This window comes from Struthio camelus, chromosome 2 (assembly GCF_040807025.1).
Source record: "Struthio camelus isolate bStrCam1 chromosome 2, bStrCam1.hap1, whole genome shotgun sequence".
In the NCBI taxonomy this organism is placed as follows: Eukaryota; Metazoa; Chordata; class Aves; order Struthioniformes; family Struthionidae; genus Struthio; species Struthio camelus.
Window position 1 is genome coordinate 70,318,221 of NC_090943.1, and position 27,374 is coordinate 70,345,594.

General features: G+C 41.2%; 1 protein-coding gene across 5 annotated transcripts in view; it reads right to left on the bottom strand.

Moving 5' to 3' along the window:
• Positions 1-24,152, bottom strand: part of MOCOS (molybdenum cofactor sulfurase) — a 250,951-nt gene extending 226,799 nt beyond the window's left edge. For 2 of the 5 annotated variants that reach the window (XM_068936213.1, XM_068936212.1), the window contains exon 1: positions 20,195-20,414. In XM_068936213.1, the coding sequence (XP_068792314.1) occupies positions 20,195-20,324 (130 nt within the window). In that variant the 5' untranslated portion in view covers positions 20,325-20,414. Of the gene's footprint in view, positions 1-20,194; positions 20,415-20,852; positions 20,906-24,131 lie in introns of those variants that run through there. The other 3 variants (XM_009676755.2, XM_068936214.1, XM_068936215.1) reach the window with 3 other exon arrangements.
• Between the last annotated feature and the right edge of the window lie 3,222 nt (positions 24,153-27,374).

Below are 27,374 nucleotides of genomic sequence, written 5' to 3' on the forward strand. Positions count from 1 at the left end.
AAGCTTGCAATTTATTGGCAGAATGAGATCCTACTATTATAGCTCTCTGACCCGCTACGGGCTGCAATGGAACAAAAACTCTTTTCCAAAGTCCAGTGACTAAAAAGGGATCTAACTGAAGTCTGTTTGCGTTTCCAAGTGTATCACAATGAATAACCAGAGCAGAACTTTGCCTTGAGGTCTCAGAGACCGTCCCTCTCAAGAACACAAGCAGACTCCATACAAACATGAGACGATTCGCCAGGGTCCATTTCAGAGCTTCTGAGGTAATTACGTGGCTCTGCTGGAGTCTGTGCAGGTTAAACCATTAACATGCTAAAATCAGCACTTCCTAAACATACTGCACTGATTACCTTTTTTGGTTGCAGGTCAAGTCAAAGAGCTGGGTTGTGACCTGCATAGAAGCTTAAAAGTCCTGTGAACCAAGGGAGATCTTCCTCACTTGGATGAGATGCTGAGGTACTCATATTGCTATCCTCTCTCATGGCATCTACAGCATATCTTCAGTCTCTGGAGCATGCATGCACTCTCTAGAAGCTCAGATATCAATTACAGAGGTTCCGAGTTTACTGCAAGATCAACACTTACAATAATGCGCTGACGAAAAGAAGTAGGATACGCAGGACAGAGAGCCAGAATCTCGAATTGCATAAATCAGCCTACTGGTGCTAGTTACGTCAAATGACGAACTGCTCCAGAACTGTACATAAAAACATCTAGGTGATAGGGGGTTGCCTCCAAGCACATATTATACACATTTGTTTACAAGTATGCAGATACTCTGGATGATGTAGGGGATGGATATAGAGAGAGGTGTACATAGGTACTCCCTTAAGATAATAATTACTGTTTTCATGTTCTTGCTTGTAGTGAAATATAAGGAAATGCACATGTGAGTGTGGAGACCATCTTCCCTTACAGCCTTTTTCTATCCGGTCTTCTCCAACTGTACATTCTCTGAATTTTTTGGCCACATAACCTAGCAGTCATCACACCTGCTTTCAGTAGGTGTGATGCTTTTGCTTGGATGTAAATAAATTAAGAGAAACTACGCTGAAATCAGTACAGCAACTCCAGTTTATTTCTTGTATAACAGAACTCTAAATACCGTAATTGGTTGCTTACTTCACGGACTGCAGGGACACACAAAACTCTTCCAGGGCACTAGAGTCTCATTTATTTTAATGTACCATTTAACGTCTATAAGTTGACTTGCTACCAAAATACAAAGTACTATTCAGCATCATGGCACCGTACTCTGTGACTGGAGTAGCTTTAAACTGGGAAACGTCCTTTCCTGTCTACTTTATTTTCAGACCAAATGGTAGGATGAGTCAAACATTCTGTAGAAGTCAATAGGATTTTTTATACTATTCAAAAAGTAACCAAAAGACAACTAATACCAGGTAGATACCAGGTGCATTAATACAAGACCTTCTTACCACATTTTCTAACTAAGTCTTCAGAAAGATTTAAAGAAGAAATGAAGAATGGAGATTTATTCCTTCAGCCTCTCCAAATGAAAAAGCTTCTATTTCATTTTCCTGTTTTTATACTGAAATCAGCATCTGCAGGAAATCAATACTAGAAAAAATAATACTAACTCCTGCTCACATAACAAAATGGCCTTTTTTTTTTTTTTGAGAAAGAAAAAGACACTTCACCTGGAAAGAAAAAAAAAAAACAACCCACCCAGAAACAACCAACCACAATAGTTAAGACAGACAATAATTTACAAGCAAAGCAAAGGCATCTAAAATCTCTACATTAACCATAATTACTGGTGGATTCACTTTTAAAGACAGTTAGGAGGAACAGTCCTAACTCGAATAAATTTTTGTATCCAACAGAGAATTTCAGAGCACAGAACTGAATTCTAATGCTACTTATTTCAGTGCAAGTCCATTCAATCAGCTACTCTTTTCCTTCGCAACTTTACTTTGTTTATTGGGATACTCTGCATTTAAATAAAATCAGACTTTCTGGTATCTGGGAAGTTAATCTGGATTTATGCTCACTATTAGTGAGTATTTAGTACTCACTAAAAGAACAGAAGTATTGAGTATCAGGAGCACAATAACAGACTGACACTACTGATATAACATACAGAATTTCATTTCTGATAGCAACCTTCTGGTGGATACTTTTGCCAACACAAATGAGTTTTCCAGTTGCTCCCCTCTTTTTACAGGCTCAACTTTAAAGCCATTACAATATTTCCCAATCTTATAAACATATAGCTAGTATTTGCTATACTTGACTAAATCATGTCTCTGGTGTAATTCCCCTCAGCTGAAGAGTTTCTTTCGATACTAATGACATTAGAAATGAAAGAGAATTATACTTTCACCATAAATTATTCAAACCGCTAGAGTAAATACAAATGGCCTTATTAACACTATACTAGCATGAAAAAACCCCCAAATATTCTACAGTTTCCCTAATCTCTGAACTTTGAGCTTAAAATTACACTTTGAGCTTAAAAAACTCTGCCACAAAATCAGCTGCTGCTTTTTGCTTCAAGGCAGTTGGGAAAACATTACGCGCTTAAAAATCAAAGTCTTTAGCCATAAAATGTATAGTCTTGCTATATTTGAATGAATGACAAGATCAGACACAATGTTCACACAACATATCTTACTCAGTTTATGACACCAGCTTCTTAAAAATAGTATCTAGATAAAAACGGCACTGAGCGTACTCTGCTTCCAGAGCTGTTGGATCCTGAGGCTAGCAATCCATTTCATACATGGAAGTTCCAGAACTATCAAAAATACAACAAAGTGCTGGAGTTGCAGACAATTCCCAGTCTGTAGCATGCTATAGCCTGGTCATTCGTTACAGGATCCTTCTACTGATGTTGTACAAAATGACAGAGATTGCTAAACACACATATTCCTTACATGGGAATAACGTGCCAAATGGCTAATAAAGAGTTATGAAAGTTAAGAAATTCAAAATTCATTCGGTAACATGAAGAAGAATTTTAAGTAAGTTGAACATTATTCATGACAGTGAAGGATTAAATTAATAAGGAACAGTATTATCATAAATGGAAGATTAATAGTAATTTGCTAATATCTCTGAGCTAATTTCTGTGGGTTAATTTTCAAATACTTCCTCAGACTCACCAGTGTAAAAACTATAACTAGAAGTAACATGACAAAATAATATTGCGTTTCATTAATGAGCTCTTATATTATCCTGGAAACGTCTACTTTTTGTTGAATTTGTGCTTTCAGTCATCATATTACGATATATTCCCCTAAAGCACGTATGTTTAAGGCAACAATAAACCCTGCTTGGTTCTTATCACTTGCATTTTAGGGCTGCTTAATTGTCATTAAGATAACATTCATTTATAATTTGTGGGGGGTTTTTTTAGCAGAAGTGTCTGACTTTTTCAACAACAGTATCGGAAGATGTTTATTAGAGGATTCCTTTTTACATGTTAAGAACATCTTCTAAAGTGGTTAGTATGGGTTCCCAATGGAGTATAGAAAGCAGAGGTATGGGTTAGGATTTTTGAAAACCTAAGGAAAAAGATTAAACTCTAAGCAAAGGAAGCACAAAATTAAAGTCTTTAAATAAAAGCGTACATTTTCAAGTGAGCAGTATTTTAGAGAACCCTCATTTCTATGTCCTTAGTTACAGTTACTCAAGGAGGACCAGATTTTCAAACAGTGCTGAGACTACATCCTTTGCAAATCAAATTCACTAACATGTCTCAAGTTACGCCACCTCCTTTCAAAATAGAGTACCCAAAATTCAAACGTTTAAGGGGATATGTGCAATCTCAGTCAAAATAGTCTGGCATAATGCAGATCTAAGTAGCGTTTTGATTCTTTTTCTTTTGGACAACAGCTCTGCTAATGATAACAAGTATATCTAACTGAGTACATACAGCAGTTGTTTCTAAAAGTTTCATTCCAAACCTGTTTAGTTCCCAAAACGACCCTTCACACCTGTGCAATAACTGCCTGAAGAGCAGTGATCCCTATTATGAGATGTAGGCGCCACCACAATGCAATTAATAGCTCTCCAATAGCCAACTTAGAAAAATTACCCAGGTAATTAGCTACACGGATCATACAGTTTCCAGAAAGGTGGTTATCTAGCTCTTTTGAGGAACTTTGTTTCCAAACAGATAGAGAAACTCCTTTGATATTCTGAATAAGTATATCACTTCATCTCTCTGGGCATTCAGCTTAACAACCACTGTGCTCATTTGAGATAAAAAGATCCTCGTGGGATCAGTCATTGCACAGTGTACATGGATTTTCCTTCTACAAGAGCAGGCTTTGGGCTTCCCTTCTTTAACATCTGCTGATTTTTTTTTTTTTTTAAAAAGAAAAGCATTAGGTGTAAACTTTTCCCCATGGCCATCCCATCCTCCTTCTTCCTCCTTCCTCCCCCAACCTGGAACAGTTTAATTTCTTTCTGCTAAGATGGATGACTGTTGGGCACTTAAAATTCTTGCCATTGGAGCCTGCCTGTGCCTCATGATTAACCTATTAACAGTGCTTGCAACAATCCTACTCCACTTTGAAAAGTGAAAAATTGAATAAACACATATTACATTTTACTGGTGCTGCAGGAGGCCTTCAAGAAAACAGGAGAATTCCCCACACATCAAACAGACACGCACTCCACGAGCACTGACCCTTCCTCCTTGGCAGAGAAGGCACCTCTTCATCTTCAGATGTTTTAACTTTGGTAAACTATGTTTTAATATTTGATGCTCTGAAAATTTAGTTGCATTATTTCTTCTAATGAAAGAAAAAAAATTCAGTTTAGGTTGGACGTTATAACGCAGTGTTGTCTTGCTAGTCCATGGCACAACCTTATTCTTCCAAAAACAGAAGCACTTCTCAAAACAGCCCTGCAAGGAGCCACCTCAATTTTCCAGAATATTTTTCCACCACTGTTGGATGCTTGCATTCCTCTTTGCTAGTATTACCGCCTTGGTTCATCCGTCCTTAAAAGCTTGATACCTCTTGGGAGGAACTTGTGGCTTCAGCTGTGGCTCTGGCTTCAGGGTTAAGAAGAATACCTTTAGCACTGGTATAGGAATTCACTAAGGAAGCAAGTATTTCCCTTTTTCTCAGATGTCAACTCCAAGCCTATTCCCTGGCACTTTAGCAAGGAAGCAAGTATCTACCCCAAATATAACAGACGTGTACACAGTTCCATTTATTACAGTGAACCTCACAAGGGTAATATGCACAGTGACATTAAGTTTATGGAATTTCTCTGGAAGTAAACCTTGGAATAGAATCACCATACAAAAAGCAACAACGTAAATTTCCCCAATATTGTCTTACAGAGCTTCAAGCACTGTCAACGTTCATAAACTATCCTGATGTTCAAAAACATAACCAAGCCATCCATTCTCGAAGACCGTAGTGGCCCTTCCAAATATAAAAGAGCATGTCTTTCCACAGACACACTTTCCTGTATCCTTCGCTTACCAGCCAGTCCTCGGGGGGGGGGGGGAGAAGGGGAATGACTTTTTTTTTTTTTTTAAAAAAGACGAAAAGCAGCAACAAAGAAAAAAAAAAACAGGAGCCATTAATACCCTGTAATTTCTCCTCTACCAATCCACAGCCACTCTTGAGATTAGTCATTCATGTATTTGGTTTTGTTGCCTATCAGAGAAATAGTTGATTTATTCAGCTCTGTGCAAAAAACCACCCTGATTACTTCAAAGTCCCTGTAAAACATTTCAGGAAGTTCTTCCTTCTATGGGATGATGACCTCCCCCGTCAGTTATATACCTCGGTAACAAGATAATTGTGAGAAAGACCCAGGAGAAAAGAAGAATATGTTTTTCCTGCTACACGTCCTGAGAGTTGATTGAAGCTCAAACCCCTGTGCAGATTAGAGTGACCATAAATCTCAGTGCCTTCAGACAGACATGTTGAACTCTCTGCTTTGATTTAGCTTTACCACAGCCAGAATAAAACACACAGGAAAGACAAAAAGGCAACAGGAGAGACAGCAAAAATCTCAGCTCACCCGCTGCAGCAACACAAACTGGCACAGGAGGGAAGCAACATCGTCTACGGACTGGGCCTCTGAGCCGTGGCTGGCTTCTGCCCGGACACATCATAGCATCCTCCCCTGTAAAAACGGGGACGGGGGCCTCCTTTGACATACTTTGAGATCAGCTGACAAAGAGAACGCTGGAAGGGCTAGAGATTTGTATCGTTTTATTTTGTATTCCCCGCACTTGCGTCTGTTTGTGAACAGTGCAATAAGGTCTTTTCTCTGAGTACTCTATATTATCTTCCAGATTACTTTAATGTTCAATTATATTGACTTAATGCTTCTATTGCTGAGAAATACTACAGCATTGCACTGAGTCAAGATACTAGAGTGTTACAGGTGTTTGCCCTTTTAATTTAAACATACTTTTATTCCTAGTCAGTATTGGTGTGAGCACAGAGCAGACAAAGCAAGCGCTCAATATAATTCAATTTTTGATTTTTTTTTTTTTTAGATTAACAAAGCTGGGCTGCTTTTGCTCTACCTGTTTTTCTTTTTTTGGAGGAGGGGGAGTGGGGTTGAACCTCTGGGGATGCTGGAAATTTGGCCTGGTTCTGTGCATCCACATACAGTAAGAGATCACACTCGGGAAAATACATAGCATTACAAGACTTCACAGTCAGGAGATGGTGATACTGAACACCAAGCAACACCACCTAAGCATTTATTTAAAAAAAAAAAACAGAGGTACCTGAGAAATCTACAAGAAATAAGCTTTCGAGATTGGACATGTGTAAGTTACTAACTTCTGCTAAGGCCTAAACTTGCTCTTCATCAGGTCAGTGAGAGATGCTCAGTGACGTAAATGAAATGAAAGTTACACTATCATTCAAGCCTTTTAGCAAGCGTTTCTTTCATTGTCTTTTTCTCCTCGTCCCTTCAATTCAGACTGAAACAACTGGGTTGATAGAAAATAGCTTCTCGTTCATATGACCTTTTCCACTACAGTTTGATTTTACCTTATATCATATTCCTCCTACAAACTGGGAAGCCCAACTAAACTATATCCAGAGGGCTACATTAGACTAGACTACTGTCTTCCCCTCAGTCATTCCACAGGAAATATATAGTCCTGTCAGATAGATTCAATGAACAAAACACTTGCCATGAGTCATCTGCATCATGAGCCTAAACAGTAAGGTTTTTCCTCTGGGCTCAGCTATTTCTGTTCCCAAACTGCAGGAGGAAAAAAAAAAATCAACCTACAGCCAAAAAAAAAATATATATATATATAGAGAGAGTGTATTTTATTTATATATATATATATATATATATGGAGAGGCTTAGTGACTGTAAAGACCACAAGTCATGCAAAAAGATCATTATATATATTCATATACATATATATATATAAAATCTTCTGTCCTAATGGAAAAGAGAGGAGAGCTCTCTTCTAGATCCACTCTTCTCCAGAAGTTCTTTATAACTAAATTATAAATATCAATTTTATTCATTCGAGAAATTCCTATACTGTATAAACAGCCCATGTAAGAATTCAGATCATTTTTAAAGATACAGTAGGTACTATCAAAATAACATTAAAAGGAGGCATTAGGGTAGGTTGGAACTAGCCCCAAGCAGGTTTTCCCCCTAACCTCTTAATAACCATTCACTTCAAATAGTTTTGCCAGTAACACTGAAATACAATAATCTGTTTCAGGTTTTGTATTTTGTAAATTAACTGCCATTTGATCCATTCAGTATATAATCACATTTCTACCACTAGAATGGAAGGAAACAAAAGTAGAGGTGACGGATACTAGATGTTGGATGTACTCAGAGGTATCTAGCTCCAAGATTTGAAGATTTGATCAGTCACTTTTGGAAACATGACAGCTGTCATGAGATTGTTTGGCACTGTGTTTCCCCCACTTCAGTGGCACTCAGGTTTATCCAGAAAGCATTGCAGTGTAATCCCCATGACACTTCACATGACACTATATTTTCTGTACTAGCAGAAATAGAAGGAAAAAAAAAAAAAGATTAAGGTTCTGATGGTAACAGCTATTTAATCTCTCAGGAGTTGTCATGCTCAGTGAGGCGAAGCTAGGGGTATCGACCAGCTGCTTTCAAACAAGCGTTCCACACTGTTAACACTCCAAGAAGTCCACATGTTTAAAGGAATAGAGTGGTGGGCTTTTTTGTTTTATTTTTTAAACAGGTAGCCTGAGCTCCCATTCATGTAAGAAGCTGGCTTTGCCTTTCCTTAGAGCTAAGCAGAACATAAATGTTTCAGTGAAAGCAGAAATTTTAAAACTGACATTTCAGGGAGGGAAAAAGTCTTCTCTCAACCCCTGAAAAACACTAGACAGAAAGGAAACTAAGGAGAAGAAAGTATTGGTGTAACACGACATGATTTATACTTTTTCAGTTTATGAAGTGTTCTACACCCTGCTATTACTGGCTTCAAAGGACAATCAAGATGGCTAAGCTTTAGTTATATAAGCGCAAGAAAATCTCCCTGCTCTTGAGAAAGCATTTGGCTGGACAAGATCCACGTTTTGGGCAAGCTGATACCTAAAAACTGTTTGATGTTTATTCGTTTTTAATACAATCTACATTGCAAGGAGGGTTCCCGCAGCGCCACACTGTGGGGCTTGGTCTTTGTCTTCTATCCCAAAAGTCTTTTCTAGTAGGTTAGGCTTCAGGTGGGGGCTTTGCAGGGGACAACGCGGAGAGGCGCACAGGCAAGTTAGCACCACGGGTCATTTCCAGGGGACAATGGGGAGCTCAGCCTACAAGCTCCACAGCACAACTGCTTGCTCCCACCTGAATGACGCACTTCATGTACGCAGTTCCTGCTTCCTGGTTATTCCCTCTTGGAAACCCAGCCAGAGCACAGCCCAGCAGTGCACATGCCTCAGCAAGCCCATGGAAGTACACCAGCTCTTTTGAGACAGTCACAGTGGTGCACACCAGGAGACAGTCCTGGCTGCACAGCTCTGCACTGCGGTGACACTTTCTGTGCTCTGCAGATGAGCTTCCCTGAACACCACAGAGCAGCTTCTAATAAAACCACTATGATGTTCTCCCTCGCTCCCAGGCGCCTGGTTTCTTTCCACACTGTAGTTCATGGCCCAAAGATCAATTCAAATTCTATTTTCCAGTTGAAAAACCCTAGGCCTCTAAAAAGTACAAGAGGGGAGGTTCAAACTAAACTTGACAACAAGCTACCAAAGTGGCTACTGAAACAGCTCTTTGTGGCATGAAAAAAAAAAAAAAACTTGCATTTTATCCTTAAACATCAGCTTCATTTCTCCTTATGCATATCCACCCCTTTCCTTCAGCTCAGTGTTTTACAAACACTGGAGAGGCTTTAAAGAATGCACTGAATTGCAAATCACCATTCAAGATCAATTATTCTCAAGGAAAATATTTTACAGTATCAAATCTTAAAATGTTGTTATGGACAGGAGAAAAAAAACGGTGCTTCTCAAGGAATATATTTCCTTTATGTTAGAGTTACAATTACAGTGCTTTGTTCATAGAACCACTTCAATGCAAGCTAACCCCTTCAACGCTGCAGAGCCATTAGAAAGATGTGAGTACATCAATAGCTGTATTCTAATTAATGAAAAGCTAAATTTCCACCTAATTCCAAAACTAGAGCCTTTATCCATGGTTTACCTTGCAGGAAAAAAAACAAATTACTAATTTTCTGATGGTTAGAAAAGTTATTTTGTTACTTTGAAACTGACCCTGAAGGACAAACATCACAACTGCTGTTGCTGGGACTTTTTAGTCCAATTCCATTTTAAAGGGTTTCACCTGAGCATGAATTTGGAAAAGTTTCACTGAAATCAGTCATTAATTTCCCTAATGATACATTTATAACTGTGCTTTCAACATTATGTACATCAGGGAAAACTTCCAAGATTAAAAAAAACTCTCACAAAGACTCCGGTTTTATAAGTTAAGAAGGCTTTTGTAATCATTCAACGTACACAGCAAGTGATCTTCCCATTACAACTGTCAGTTTTTCCTCCCTTTTGCCTATATTTCTGCTCTTGATGAGTTTGGTGAGATATTAAGGCAGATCAACTGAACAAACATTAACTAGACAAGCCTTAGAACACAGGACTTAATTTTATCACTGGAAACAAAACTGACATGGGCATACATCTCAGTCAAACCACAAACAGTTGTAAGCAACAGAATGGAAAACAGTTTGTGAAGTCCCATTTACGTGGGGCTGCGCTGTCCCAGGAAACATGGAAAGTCAACCGTGGTCCAGTTCAGAGGTGCTACTCTTTTTATGTCCTTATTTCATCTTCAAAACACATTTGCAGCCATTCCTAAAAGGATGTTCTTGCCTTTTTAAAAGTCTGATGCCCTATATAATTTTGTTTTGCATAGAACATATCTTACCTGGTTTTTAGTTTACTTCTTTGGTACTGTGAATCTCCCAGTTCACTTGTAATGGAATTAAATGGTGTATGCTTTTGATTACTTGCACTAGAATTAAATTATCTCCTTTTCAGAAACACAGTCATCCTGCATTAGTATTATCATGCTGTCTCTGCAGCATTGTACCTGTCACTAAACATCTATAATAAGGTGGTAAAAAGGGGATTATTACTCTATCGCTACACTTTATGACCACCTTCAAGTCAAGATAAATTACTTCTAGGACACTCACGCTATTAAGGGAACGCATTTAGACGTTGTTACTTGCTAATCAAATGTTCCCTCTGTTTGTGAGCACTGAAATTCAATGATCAAGTAATGATGGAGTGCAGTAACCTATGTGCAGCTTTGCATGAACACACCTCGGTCACCTACCCAGCTATGAAATACCAGCAAGTTTAAGCGAGGGGATAAAAGAATCATGTCTGAAATTGGCAAAGGCTACTTTTTTGCGGTCTTTCTTTTTACTCTGTTCATCAAGCAGGAATTCTTGCTAGTTTGCTATTATTTGCCTGCTTTTACCCCATCCCATCATGAGAAGGCAACATGCATTAACAAAGCCAGCTGTCCATCACAACTGAGTCCAGACAGGGTATTAAAAAAGGCTTCCATTCTACCCGTTGCATGCTCCTAAATTGATTAAATCTGTAAGTAAAATCAGTTAATGTTTTCCAAGTGTGTGATGAGTCTAAGGCAACACTTCAGAAGAGTTGCATATTGCCACACATCTGCTGAGTAACATTTTATTTTGCGAGAAATTATAGGCAAATATCCAAGTAATAAAAAGTGACTTCCAGTCACAGACCTCTCCTTAATAAGTTCCTTGGGAAAGGAACGGCAGCCGCAGACTGTCAGTGTATATTAGTCAACAGTAATACACACAGCGTCCTTTTTTAGAGAAAGGCAATTTACACAATGTATCCATCACCAATGCTATCAGTTCCAAATCACTGAATTATGACAACTTTAACGCACTGTGTGGCAAGAACATAAGAGTAAGGAAAATCCTGGGCTTCCACTTCAGGAAGAAATTACAGGACAAACTTTCTCAAGACTATGTAACTTTACCTGACCTCGTAATAAGTTTTCAAAGGGGTACAGTGCTATTTGGTGTTTAATTGTGCATTAATGAAATGAATTCACACAACATTAATTTAATTAATGAACACTTGTTCAAATGAGCTTGTCACCTTTCCAAATTTTAAATTAGGACATTATTCTATACATTGCCAGAACAGCTTAGTTGTGCAACCCTCCTCCTCCAGTTAACCATGCCACCAGAAGATCACATCCTTGGATCTCTGTTTTTTAAGACGACCATAACTGACAAAAACATTGTTTGTCTAACCATGTTCCTGGCTGTCAAAAGTATTCTAGATCCTGTTGCTCCAGGGACTAATCTGGATGAACACTAAAACCACATCTTCTTACTTCTCTTTTAAAAGCCATATTCCCTTGGCTGCTACAAGAAAGGAGGAGTGAGTCAGTATGATCCTGGCAGCAAGAAGGAGAAAAAAAGAATAGCAGACAGAAGGATTTCTCTGCCAAAGACCTGCCTTCCAATTTTATATCTGTATTTCAAAGACCAGAAAAAAAAGCAGTTGAACTCTTCCATGCATGGCTCTTACAACAGCTGCTCAGGGTCACAGCCCCAAAACACGAACATGCACAGGACATTGCTCCTCCGTGGCACGACTGAAAGGGAAGGGGCAAAGAGGACCATTATGAACCTTTTGGGCTGCCAAGACTACTTCCAAGAGCATAAAGACTTGCTTCATTAGCAACGAAATTAATTAAGCCTGACCTCCTACTGCTTTGTGGCCTGTCTTTATGCCTCCCTGACCTACTATACCCCCATTTCTCCATAACTCTTGACACCCTTTCCCCACAGTTCTCAACACAACCTTGTCCTTAATACCTCCACAAAACATACCTTCTCCTAACAAATGTGATAGGAACTAGTTAGTCTGTGACTGGCTCCAAATCGTTTGTGTACAGGTCAGTATGCAGACAGAGTGATCCTATCAGCACTGTTAATTTAGAAAGAGGAAAAAAAATAAAAATCCTCAAGTTGACATGTTCATAAGAACAGTTCTTTTCAGGTCCCTTTCAGTCTCTAGCTTCCATAGGGTATAAAGATAAAACAAGAAAACCCCACCCCATATTTTAGTATCAGATAAAAGAAAATACCTGCCTTGAATGTTCAATTGGCTTTTGCCAAGACAATCTATTATAAAAAGCCCAAGACATTTGAGAGCTCTGCATGCCACTTCCTAAATATCTTCTTCAAGTCAAGCTTCCTACTAGCCTCCTGCTCTGCAAATATATTGTGTTGTTTACCCATTTATCAGCTTCTCATATCAGTGCTTTTTACTATGCAGCACTTCGCAGTAGGGTCTTCCTGAACCTAATGACAAAGTCTTTTCTCATCCAAGTTTCTCTGCAGTGATACAAAGTATGTAATGAATCGAGTTTAGCAACAATAGCTGACCTCTCACCTCTCCCTTTGTCTTTTTGTCCTTAAGACTGGGAGTACCCCTGAATGAATTCTGGAGAGCACCTCAGGTAGGGAAGTTGCTCCCACAATACATAATGGAAATCTCAGGATTTCCAGGTTCTGATCTTACAGGGTAAATCCCAGTGTAAGTTCAGGGGGATCAGAAACAGATTACATTTGTCTGAAAACTTACATACTTTCTTTGATGAATAATCTTTAATCTCATCTTTAAAAAACAAAACAAAACCTCATGAACACAGAATGGAAATACACAGAAATACACTCTGAAGAAATCCACACACGTATTTCTTACGGCAGCATCATAACAATGGAAGAGGACAGGAGACCATAAGAAGCAGCAAGCACAGTAGAATGAAGAATCCAACCATCACGTGGAATTCTGAAGGACAGATTTTCTGCATTTCCAATTTTTCAGCTAAGAGATAAGAAAGCATCTTTTGCTTTTCTAAATAAAACATCTCCCTGTTTCAATACTTTCATACACACTAATACACATCTTTACAAAAGTTACTTTTAGAGATAAGGCATCTTTTAATTAAAAATGTAATTATTTTTTAATGAATGTCTGATACCCTGTAACATCCACAGTAGTCCATAAAATATCTTTCCAAATCTAATTTTTTTTTAATCTCTATATAGAGATGTAAATGTCTCATGTCTGTATAGGTTTACTTCTTTTTGGAAAGAATCTAGTCCCAACTGATCAACTATGTATTTCTAAAATACCCTTGAAAACTCTGAGTTCATGTCAACTGTATCAGATTTATAGAGTTTGGTAGTTTATCCGCTTTTTTCCTCCAGATGACTATATTCTAGACAGGGTTTGGAATTTTAAAAGCCTAGTACTATGTGGCACATGCAATTACAAAGCCAGTGTAATGGTGCAGTGAACACCTTTATATTGGTATTATATTGGTATTCTGTGATTCTGTGGTATTACAACACCAAATCTGAAGTTAAAACTGAATTGTACATACTATTCTGTGTAATCCAGTTCAAGAAACAGAAGACACCTGTATCTCTGAGGGTCTTTTTTCCTCTCAAGTAACTAAAAATTCCTTCAGTGCCAAAATATTACAATGAGTTAATATTATTAACTACTATTTACTAAGAGCTATGCCCATCACAAAGAGCAAAAGACCACCCAGCATCAGGTAGTCAAGTTAAAAATCAATTCTACACAAAGCAGACCACTGATAATCTTTTGAATCCTGATACGTAAGGTAAGAAATTCCCCAATAATATCTATTAAGCCTATATCTAGTATGTCTATATAGCTGGAGAAAGAGAGAAAAACATCTGAAACTGAAATAGTAAAAGTTAAGACATTTCATACTAAATCCACTTTATATTCCACATATGGTTCCTCTTTAATACCGATTCTTCCGACAATGGCATATGTAGATAACTACTGCTGTATCAAAACCAACAGGAAGCATGAAGACTTTACCAGAACACATGTATTGGTGTTTACAACACAATTATCACGTAGCTGTGCAATTACACTACCCATAATCACAGCTTCTATTTAGGACACTCTCCACCCACTAAATCCATCTTCCTTGGAAGTCTTCTGGTGTTTCAAACTGCCAAACAGCAGCTGCCTCCCATAAACAGTTTTTCTTGCTTTCTTCTCTTTCCTCTTCCCGCCTTCCCCGCCCCCCCCCCAAAAAAAAAAAAAAGTTTCATGAAATGTAGCTACCCTGTGACACAGGAGCTACAGAGATACCCAGTCCAGGACAATAAGGACAATAGCAGGTGAAGAGCCAGAGATCTCCCAGCCACTGAGAAGAGAACAACAAACCTTGCGTAGAGGTGGGAAGGAGCTCTCAGCTTTTCAGTAGCAGGTATCACAGTTGCTTCTACTCTCCTTCTCTAGCTAGTTCATTCTGAAGCATTTTCAAAGTGATGATGTTTTCTTACGTATTGATAAAAATACTCCATACGCCTAAAAGTATATCTGCTATAATCTTCCTCTCCTTCTGAATCCTAAACTATGAAAACTAGCTTTACAGAGAAGTGAAAGAATTTCTTCCCCTAAAAGTGTGTTTTATAAAGGAGTGTTATTTTTTCTCCCCTATAACGCATATGGCTTACATACACTACAAGACAGAACAAGGGGATATAAAGGCTATACTAGCATGCATTTCGGATAATTGCTATAGCTCACTCCTGGTTTACCACCTGCACAGAGTGCAGCAATTCCAAGTCCACACTGCTAAAATCGTACATTTTCACTACATTATATCACTGCTTGGGCTGAACTTGTCCACTTGCAATCTAGCCAAAGACAGGGATCCTGCATATTTGCGCTCCAACTAATGCAGCTCAAATGAAATCTGCTATTTCTCTTCCTTGCTCAGGAGCAGAGCACTGTGGAAGAAGTTGACCTAGTCCTGCCACAGCCTGTCTCTCGCAGCTCCCACGACCAACAGCGTGGAGAGTCCTCCCAGACTCTACCAAGAAATGAGAAAAGTTGGTTAGGTAACATAAGCGCCCGAGGGAAGCAACCTCTGTCCTCTCTACTGCCCTGTCCTGTGCACGGGGCACATCTTTTTTGTGCGTCATATGTATAGCACTTGGCAAAGCCAGTCCACTGACAAAAGCCTCCAAGTTGTAAGGCAAACAAATAGAAGCAAACTCAAAGTTCAACTGTTGTCATATTTCATGGAATACTTGTTTTTCAGTTTTTCTTTTTTCAAAGGGAATTGAAGACTCCTAAGTGTGAATCAGAGGACCATAAGTGCATGTAACTGATATTTATTGACAAAAGAGCCTAGTGAAAGTTTTCATTTCGAAGTCTGGATTTTTAAGCTTTTTCATTTAAACGTCAGAATGCGAGGTTTAGAATATTTTTTCCTCTGTTCAAGACGAGCTAGAGGTGAAGTCACTCGTGAGACTTACTCTCCAGCACAATTAGCAGCTCTTTCAGTTATCCAGAGACTCCTGGTGGGGCAAAAACGCGGCCTCATCTTTCCCTCTACACACTGTTTCAGCTGCCTTTGGACAAGAGAGGTAAGCACTAGATTTTGTTTGCTGATTTCAGCAAACAGGTGAAACCATTTTACCTTACAAGGAGGCAGCGTCTTTCCCAGGACTGTCACTGTGTGGCCAGGGGTGGGTGGCTGGGCTCCAAGGAACTCACAATCAAGTATTGCATGGGATCATAAATTGCCACATGCTTTGCTTCTGGTTCAGCATAGAGCTTAGAAAACAGTGAGTCAAAATAAACATTATCATTATCAAACCAGTTTTTAAACCACATGTTGAAACTTGACTACTGCTAATTCATGCTCCAAGAAATTAAAAACAGAAGTTATTACTGATTAGCCAACAGTCACTTAGTCTTTGCCAAGAAATTAAGAGATTAGAAAGGACAGATTCATCCACAGGAAAACATATGAATAATCAGCAAATCAGCAGAAACTAACATAAACACAGGTAGCAGAAGACAGCTCCCAAATCAAATAACCAAAAGGTCTTTGTTTAAAAAAAAAAAAAACTCTGTAGTTATTAAAAAGGAAAAAAAAAAAGTAGTGATCAGAAGGCTACAAAAATTTTTCCTAAGAATTAAAAAAACAAACAAACAAACAATCCAGAAAACACCCCAAACAGTAGCCCAGTAGAATTTCTGGTTTGACAAGGTAACCAGACTGCCATACCAGTAAAGAAACTGAGGTCACACCTACGTTTGCAATCAATAGGTGAGAGCAACTTTTCAGACTCACAGTACACTCATCTTCACAAGCTTCATAAAACGACAGCATTGGCTGTCTACAAAATTACTCTGAACTGACACACTAGAGTGCATTTCTTACTTCTCAAATACAGCAAAAACATTGGATTATCCAAAACTTGTGACAAAACAGATATGCTTTTCTGGTCTCAGGGGAGAGAGCTGACACTGCTTCTCTAATGACCTCTGCTAGCAGATCCACTGAGAAGCAACTGCAATGCACCGAGAACTGCTTATGCCATTCTCATTCTTAGAGGCAAAGTCTCAGTGCAAATAATTACCAGGAACATAAAAAAAAAATTTTGTTTACAGTCAGATCAAATACCCAACTATTTCTTAACTGAACAGTAGAATAAGCTCATGTATAGGTGACCAGTTCATGGGACATTAGTTGAATATCAAGGAAATGAGGGCCAATTCTATTACTCAAAGCTTAGGGGGTTCTTTGGTTTTTTTGTTCTTAAACAGGCAAGTTGCATTATTAGTAGCAGTTTTATACAATCACACATATTACAAACTCATACTTCTACTCATGGTGACATGTGATCTGTCACATGATTACTACTGAATGTACTTTTACCGGTTTTGCATTAAACATGTGACAGTGCATTTCGTCTTAAATAAAGACTATCTTCAGATAATCAGCAGCCCTTCAAGAATATGTGATCAATAATATGTACTGTTTTCTATTTGGGGGGGTTATCCTTTGCTCATCACTCTTGGAAAACTCCCACTGAAATGAACCCAGTTACCTAAGACAAAAATACAGGAACACATCCAAAACGGGAAAGGTATTTTGGGATCAAATGCTGCAGCACAAACCACACGTCAGCTCTTTCCTTTATAAAAACGTGATACAAACCGTAGCTGATATTTTCTTTGCTATCATAAAAATCACAGAGGCATATTCATTCCCATTACTTAACAACAGAACCTATAAACTCCTGCTGATTTCTTTACCCATTTCTGAAGAGTAATTTACAATCCTACGCTGGAGATAAGGGTATGTTGTCCACAAGATTAAAGTCAAGGTCACATATTGTGCATGCACTGCTGCCTGTAAAACAGGGATCAGTTTCACCGACTCCACATATATTTGTGGAAGGGACTGCTGAAGCCCTCAGCTAACAGCCCTTCAATTACAAAAACGAAGATAAACTCTGGCTTAAAAGGGAGAGTTTAACGCGTCTATATCAACACCGACAGACTCCTGCTGATTCAAGGAAGTACAGTAGTTCTTATCCCTTCACAGCCTCTGAAAGGGAATCCCCACGCACTCGCGATGAGCCTAATTTCCTTCTGCTGGAGCCAAGGGTGAAACTCCCACAGACACTGACAAGACACCGTTGTTAAAATCCTGGATTTATACTATGGCCAGCAGCCGATATTCTCTCCCTACACACACACACACACACAAATTATACCTCCTTCTCAATAGACACATGCAAAACTGCTCATACTAGAGCAGTGGTATAGCACCATACGGTCAGAGGTTTGTGATGCAGAAATGCTCTCCTCCTTCCTCAGAGGGCCCAGTTTACTGGCACAGAGGTCCCTGGTGGATACAACCAAATACCAGCAACCGACAAGAACTGAATACACCGACACGCCAAAAATATCATCATCGCACGCTGCTCTTAGGAAAATAACGCTTCCAAAACAGAACGTTAGGCTTATTTCGTGAGTATCTGCAGAGGGACTCCACACGTTCTGTTCACACGCAAAGTCAGCAGCAAAATCTCGATTTGTATGCATCTTTAGTGACAGAAAGGCATGTTCCAAGTATAACTGATTGGGCATGACACTACTGTTGTTAACCACGTAAAAATAGAGCTCATTGTCTCTTTTGCCTGGTGTGACTATTTAAAGAACACTTTACTATAAGGGATTAAATTGAGACATCTTGTTTAGTAGGGAGACACCCAGCAGAGATAAACCCCATGAATTAGCTACTGCTTCCTTTGGAAAAAAATCAGTGTTTGTACAAGCAGGACTTAATGATACAGCTGACCTGAGTGGACCAAAGGTGCAAATCCCCTACTTCACCCCCCAACACGGATGTCCTGGGAGGGGGGTCACTGAAAGTGCTGAGGTGGATAAACACTTGGAAGCCCTACTAGTTTCTTGTATGCCACTTGGAGAAGGCTCCTTTACCCACCGTGGCTGCTGTTATCCTGGACATCAATCACCTTCCCTTCACCATTTTTCAGAAAGGCAATAGAGACCTAGAGCTTCAAAATCCCTTACAGAACATCCACGTCGCCATGTGGAGACCTCCAGCCAGCAGGAACATAGCTACGCCGCTACAGAAAAGAAGGCCAAAGAATAAGTCCAAGCACTGGGCTGGTGATCCACGCTGCCCTGCTGTCAGCCAGGCCCTGGACTCTCTTCTAAACTGGTCCAACTAGTAAACCCAGAGATAAACATATGAGGCAGGGGGAACCTGGCCTTACCCCCTGGGCTCAGGGATCTGTCCCTGGCATTGGCACTACAGACGTACCTACAGATACAAGCTCTTGAACTAGCCACTCCTGTTCTTAGGGCAGGAATCCCAGAGAGGGCGTATAGCGATCAATTAAGGATGCTGATCTTCCACACAGAGGGGACTTGGAGCTTTTAAAACATAAGTAAGACTATTTATGAGTTGGATAAAGTGGTAAAAGTCTAAAGTTGTTCTCTAAAAGAAAACAATGGGTAGAAGAAATATGCAACCGAGGTGACCTTGCCCTGGCTAGCACATGATTTCAATCAGCTTATGCTATGACAAATTCTATTCTATATCCCATGTTTGTTTTTTTCTGGAAATATTCCAAATTATCTGCCACCCATGGCTCACTGTAATAAGTTACCTGACTGAAGTGTAACTCAGTAGCCAACATTACCCAAAGGTTTCTCAAACGGAGGTCAACTGCTGATGCTCTGCCATTGCAGTGACCCCCACTCGGGAGCCCCGGATGGATCAATCCGGGCAGAATTCACGAGACATGCTGCATTTCCAAACCGGCCAGCCTCCTGAGAAACACGTCCCCTTTTCAAGGGGTTTGATAAGCCATCTGTTTAAGTGTCTAAACAATGTTTCAGTTTTGCCAGAATCACGGTCTCAATTTATCACAAACAGCTCCTTGCTATCAGACTTTCACTGGCCCAGCTAGCATGACTAATATCAGGCTTCAAAATCAAGTTGTAGAATCTTAATAGCACCGAAAGAAAAACTCATCAAAAGCCTGTTCGAAATGCGGTTCCCACAGTCCTTTTTGTTTGCTTGCTTGTTTCTCGAGGCAACACCTGATTTCATTTCTTATTCGCAACACCTGCGTGAGAGCAAAGCCGCTCTTCCAGCCTTCCACGGTGATTCAAAGAAACGCCAAAAGGGAGCAACAACTCCTCCCTCGAAACTCTCTGCGCGGAGACCCGGCGGCAGGTGCCGCGCAGCGAGGTCCGCGTGCGCCCCGCGCCCCCTCCCCGGCCCGGCCCGGCCGCGGTACCTCGGAGCCGGGGGAACTCGCGCTCCCGCAGGCGGCGCAGGCCGCCGCCGTAGCCGCAGCCGCAGCCGGCGGGGCACATGGCCTGGGAGGCCGGGAAGGACAGCAGCTCGGCCCACGGCTCCCCGGCCATGCCGCCGGAACTGGAGGAAATAAATACAAAGTAAAGCAAGACCAAAAAAAAAAACCAAAACAAAACACTTTTTTCCTGACGGCGCCGCCGCTCCGCCCGGCCCAGGGAGGGAGGGAGGGAGGCAGGAGGGGGCGGGCGGCGCCGCCTGGCCCGGCGCTTCCGGCAGCGCCAGGACGAGCCCGAGCGCCGGCGGCGCGGAGCGGGGAGCCCGGCCCGGCCCGGGGACCGGCCGGCTGCAGCCGTCCGCAGAAAAGCTTCTGGCTTAGAGCATAAAATATCCGCATACAGCGACACACAGAAGCGGGGAGGGGGGGAATCATAGTCAATGGAAGTGATTTTTTTCAAAAACGAAAGAAAAGGTTTTCCTCCTGACAGATTATACTATTTGACAATGGCTTTTTCTACTGGCCTCCCGGCAATATACACTTCCATCTGCAGAGAGGTAAAGGGCTCCCACTGTAACGATAAAATAAAACTCTACGTGTTGCACAGGACAGGCTCTTGGGTCAGGTGTTTCAGAAATCTTACCCGTTTGGCTAGCAATGGAGCGTCAAACTGCCGAGGACAAACTTCAGCCCAAACTGAACCGCAAAGATTTTCACTTATAAAGAGATACTGAATAAAATCCACGTAAAACATTCTGAAATACACCTGGCATATTGGGAGATTTTGCCCCCTTTTAAGAACAGGGCCCTGGCTAGGAGGCGCTGAGGAACGCTTCTCTAACACCATAAAAATATGGGGTTTTTTATCTCTGACTCTGCCTACGTTCAGGACTGCAGCAGGCAGGCAGCGCTCTGTGTCCCATTCCCAGACTTTGTCCCTTTCTGCAGGACTGGCCTTGACAGCACCACTACTGCGTCTCACAACAGTTTGCTTGCACTCCCCCCCCCCCCCCCCACCACCCCGAGGCCAAAAGCAAAAGAAAAGCAAGAACATCCTCATACCATCTATATCATCTACTATTTCACTTTGATGTGATGTATCAAAGTAATGTAAACATGTTCCCATTTAAAATATTGCCCCCATAACAACTAGCATGTACCACATGAAAATTTTATTTACCCTGCCATTCATGCAAGGCTGAGTTTTAAAATACATTCAGAACAATAATTAAGACCTTTTGTCATTTCTTTTGATGGGGCCAAATGTAGGAGGAAAAGAAAAAGAGGAGAGGGGAAATGCAGGAATCCAAATATGGCTTTTTTCAGTGTAATTAACAGTTTAAAAAACTGAGTGTATTCAGGAAATAGCAAGGGTTGCAACATGCCTGAAAATGGTCTTTGGAGCAAGGGGCATTTTCAAGTTTTTCCCGTGGAAAATTTGAGTATACTACTATTAAAAAAGCTACAAATTACTTTCTGAAACTACTTCAGGAACGGTTCCACACTGTCTGCGCATCGCAGTAACTTGTGCCAGCATATCCACCCATAAGTTTGCATCCCAGCCCATAAATGCCACTTGGGATGTAACCGCTCCTCCCCGAGACGAATAACTAAGTACATACACCTTAACTTTGTCATAAACTTCACTTGAAAGGAGCTGATACCACATTACTCAAGACGACTTTCAGTGCAATGCTCAACCAGTGCTACGGTCTTGTGTGCGAACGTCGCGCGCTCAGGATTACCAAAGGACCCTGGCTGGAAACGGGAATCCCAGACAATTTCCTTCGGCCCACAAGGAGGAGGAGAGCCAGGCCTCTTTTCCCTAGCACTTCTGCGAGATACGTTTAGTAGACGTGGCACACACCCAAAATACATTTTGGGCCTAGCCAATGACCTCCCCAAAGCCATTAACCATTCCTTACTCATTTTCTTCCAGGTAAACAAGACTCCTCTATAGAAAAAAGAGGACAGTTTGCCATCAAGTGGAGGAACGTTTTTAGCTGATCCCTAGGCACATCACTTTTTTTTTGCTGTTTTTGGTAAATACCAAATATCTTTTTTATTTTACTAGTTTATGCATCGCAATTTAGAAGGCCCTGTGCCATCACTATGGCTTGTTATTGCAAATGTATGTTGAAAAGACCTTCCAGGGATTTTTCCCTCATATTTCTAGTTTCTCGTTATCAATTTCTGAAGTAATTTATTTATACTGATTGCTATGTATAGTTCCATCACCATTTTCATTTATTGTTTATTTCAAATTGTTGTTATTAAACCAAGATTAGTTTCCCCCGCCAACTATCCCTTTTCTTGACTGCAGAATGCAGCTTTCCGATCGTGTAATAAATTCATTTCAAGGAACTCTAATTTCTATTAAGAAAATATTTCCTCTCAATCAATTTCCATCACACTTTTTTCTCCGTTTTGGAAGATTAGCCCCTTGAAGGCACCACACATATAGAGCTAGTACTAACTGCGAACTGCGTTACATGTTCAGTGTAATCTGGTCACAGCTACTGATCTCTGGGGAACTACCAGTTTCTAGTGCAGGGCTTCATTCATCTTCATCCATCATAGAGGCCAGAATAAACTTTCCTAACTAACAAGAGGCATTAAACTCCCTCTATATCAATTTAGAAATCTTTGCGTTTGAAAATTAGCATAACTCATAAAAATTCTAATTTGATCCTACTGCGCGCTCCATTTCTGAGGCAAAGGCTAGAGACTGCACGAATTTCCCCACGAAAACATGAGTTGGTTTTTCTTGATCTGCACATTGCAGATTCATGGTTACAGAGTAACTTCTCCTCCTCTCTGGCTAGCAGAGGAGACCAGGGGATCACTCTGCGTAAGCACATTAACTAAACTATATACTTTGGTAAGCAGGTATTGCCTAGAGAGTCACGTTCACAAAGCTGTAAAACGACAAAAGGCCGTTATCAAAAGGACCGCTATACACACCTACCGGATACGCAGACTGCGCGCATATCCCCCTTTTCCCCCCAGCCCTGCATTTTTTCAGGCTCTTTCCTTAATGAAGGCTCAGAAGCAGAAACAGAGCAATTTAACTTGCTCTTCCCAAGTTTTAGCAGAGCGAAATAAAGCCTCCGGGTAGTCTAGTGAGTAAGTTTCTTGCTTCGTAAATGTTAACGTGCAATACTGCCTTTCTCTGGAAAACATTACAGAATAAGCAAAAGGATTTTTTTTTTTAAATCCCTTCTGTGCACTGTGACAATGCTTTCCCGCTGCCCCCCAGCAACCGTTCAAGCACCATAAGAAGCAAGAAGAAACAGCCTCCAAACAAACGTTTCGCAAACAATTCAGATTCAAAAACACTATACGCTTCTCTCTCTCTAAAGGGGTTGCACTGCCCTGTTGCAGCTTTATGGAAAAACAGTGGGACTGCAGTATTTGTTGGTTCTTTACTGGCTCCAAATTTCAAGCTGCAAATAATAAACTGTCACCGTAATATAGCTACCTGATGGTAAGGTGTGGAGAAGATGGGGGGCGTTCAGTGGAAGGACGAGAGACAATCGACAGGGAAGTGCCAACTAGGAGCAAGTAAAAACCATTTTCCGTGAGGGTGGTCAAACCTCCCAGGTTGCCCAGGGAGGCTCTAGAGTCTCCGTCCTCAGAGAGATTCAAAACTCGCCTGGATGCCACCTGCTCCACTGGGACATGCTTTGCACAGGAGGTCAGACTGGAGGGGGTCCCTTCCAACCTTTGCCACTCTGTGATGGCACATTGCAATGGCCAGCCAAGTATTTCCAAATAATTAAAATTTAAGCATGAGCATCAGCTCCCACATAATTTCGCAAACAAGAAAAAATTGTCTTGTAACAGGAGCATGGATTACACAACCTTTTTCTGTCCCTTCCAACCCCTTTTTTGGTGACTGCATTTTTAAAATATGTCCTACCTGTGTACAAACCAACTGAATAGCGCTGTATACACGCAGGGTCTCCACCACTACAAATATGCAGGAAATGCAACCTCACCTTCCTGAGAAAAGAGAAAAGAAAGACCCCCACCTCTCTGGCTTACTAGACCAAGCAATAGATCATTCATGCTGCTGAAAGAATTTAAGAAACAGCGTCATGGAATAGCTGAGGTTGGAAGGGACCTCTAGAGGTCATCTAGTCCAACCCCCCCGCCCCACTTATTTGGGGTTACTCTCCGTCATGCCACGGGTCTCTAGGAACCGGCCCGCGTGCTTTACAATGACGACAGCAATTGACGCTACTATACAAAAACACAGCACATCACATTAAATGCAACCGTCATACACTTCCAGTCCTGAACGCTGTCACACCTTGCTGACTTCACCACTGCGAGACTGTCCCGTGACTCATCTTCCAGCCTCCCCCTTCGACAGGGCTTTACTGGTAACACTAGTACAAAATACCCAGGCGAATGCTGCAGAAAGCCAGCAGCTCGTGCTCTGTCCCTGCCAGAGCTGTCTGCTGTGTAAACAGAAGAGATTATCCCTTCCGTGTAGCAGTCTTCAGTACAAATTAACAAAAAATTTTGAATGGGAGCTTATAGCCACGACAGGTCGTTCTGTTAAATGTGTAAGCGGCTGGGAATTACCTAACACAAAGCATACAAAATACTAAGAACCAACGTAACGCCGTATAAACAAACACTGCGAGAAAGATCTTGGGATGGAGAGGTTTTGCTCTGGGGAAGTTTTTTCTTTTTTTTAAAACCTGCCGAAAGCCAGATTCTGCTTCTTCCCTCCACTCACACCAAAAGCACTAGTGGAAATGAACGCCACAGTCATTTAACCATTGCACAGAGCTCAGCGCAGACACCTCCTTTGCGGTTATGTTTTAAGACAGACATTACAAGCTTCTGACAGCCCCGTTCACACTCGCAGCACACTTGGATGTCACGTAACCTCTCTCATCCATCCATTATGCACAAACACAATCATCAGCCTGCTGTATTCTTTCTCATATTGTGTCCTGAAACAATCCAATAAAGATTATTTTGCCCATTACGGGGACATCCTGATGCGTGTGCACACTGCTCAGTCTCCGACCAGTTAACCAACTGAAAAATGGGTTATGTCAGAAACTAACACAGCAGTTTACTGACTGTAAACACTTATTTATTGACTATAAGGAAACCTAATTTATCTAATCCACTCTATGTTTATAATTAACTATGAGAAATCCATTTCGCACATAGCCCTTTGAGCCTGCCAGGTATAAAAAGCTGACAGAGCCCGCAGGGCTGAAGTCAAGATTCCAACTTCTGGTTTATCCCTGTGCGGTAGCCGGCTAAAAAACGAAAGAAAATCAAAGAGAGAGAGAAATGTAATTGCACACAAGGAAAAACCTGAGTTATTGTTTCACGGACAGCCGACGGTCTCACGTGCGCATGGATTATTGGCTGTAATAATAAAAATGGTCATCTTCCGCCTCAGAATTAGGGCTGCTGATTATGAAATCTTTAGACCGTTGGTCTGTGGCAGTCTTCCACTCATAACGGAAAAAAAATAATAATAACCTTTTGCACAGACAACCCCTCAGCAATCATGCTCCCGTCATAGTAGCAGCAAGCAGGAAAATACAGTGTTGGGGCCACAGGTGATCGATTTTAACAGCAGAAAGTGTTTCAGCAGTCGAAGGCCTGAGCACTGCTCTGAAGCAAGCTGGCAGGAGTGTTGCCATTAGCTGCAGCGAGACACGGAATTTGCTCCTAAAGAACTTATTAGCAGGAGAAACATGTTGCTTCATTCCCCCTTCTCCTGAGGTGGGCACGATTTCCAGGCAAACCCAGATCAGCAGATTGAGCAAAGTCCGCAGCTGGGAGAGCAGCAAGGCGGTCTGGGCAGAAACACTGCTCTGACCAAACCAGCCCTGCACCAGCCTAGCAGCCCCTGCGGGACCGGGTGGCCTGCCCCGTGCCCTCTCCACCCTCCCTGCTCGCACCAATACTCGCAGTTGCTTCGTAGCTTCGTGCAGGGTGTGCTACCATCTCCCCTGCTCATCCATTTCCAGCACACCTTCTCTTCTACTTGTCTTCAAGTTTGGCTAATCCTCTCCTGCCAATGGCAGACCTACATAGCTCCAAAAAACAAACAAACAAAAAAACAACCCCCCACACACAGCTATCACGAGACTGGAAAGGAATCCCTCGCTTGCACTACTGGTGTGGTCTAGCCCATTTCCACCCTCCTTTTCAGGCCTGCGCTTTTCAGCTGTAAACTCTAGGACAGAAACCCTCTTCTTCTACTATTACTCAAAGCATTTGTTCAGTATTTGACGCAATCGGCCCCTGCTCCAAGCCAAACCCTCTTCCCCATGCTAACTGAGGAGGCCGCGAGCACCTGACAGCATCTGGTTTAGGCCGTAAGCACCAAGACTTAGCAAAAGTATTTAATTCCTGCAAGTGTTGCTATAAAACTTTATGTTCAAAGGGTTTAACAGTTATTAAAATGATTCATTGCAACGGCATGACAAAGCTTTGTGTTGCAAACTAGAAGCCAGAAGTTCAAAGGAAGACTTGATCACATAAGCCTTCGCTTTCAAGAGGCTGATTGTATTGCAAATATGACACACACACACACACACACACACGTTTGACAAACAGTCGTTAGCCCGGCTCTCATTAAGTCATTCCAAGCTGGCGGCCTAATGGCTAAAGCAGATTTCTGTGGAAAAAAAACATTTTTTTGCACCCCTTGTCACCCTGAGAATTAGATGAGGCCACCGGAAGCAGACGTGAGGTAATTATGGAAGTAAACACAAAAACAAAAGTTATTTTAACCAGAGGGACCAAACCCAACCTCACAGAACCTCACACCCGTAAAGAGCCCAGAACTGAGGATGGTTTGGGAGGCAGGTTTCACCACCTGTCTGCCCATCCAGACGTGGTAGTTTATCACGAGACAGTAGCTGCAAATCAGCGCTGCGCACCAAGAAAAAAAAATCAACATGAATGAAGTAGCAAAGGCTAGTTTCAAAAACATAGATTTCATACCATGGGACATCCACTGGGAGGATAATTTGTAAATGCATGCAGCACGCTAAAGCTTTCTAGTTTTAATATAACACACCCAGAACATATAAACACTTTCTATCTCTGACAGCATATTTGGGCTACGAATGTCACAAAGATATTTCACGCTGAATTATTAAAACGGATTGAAGAG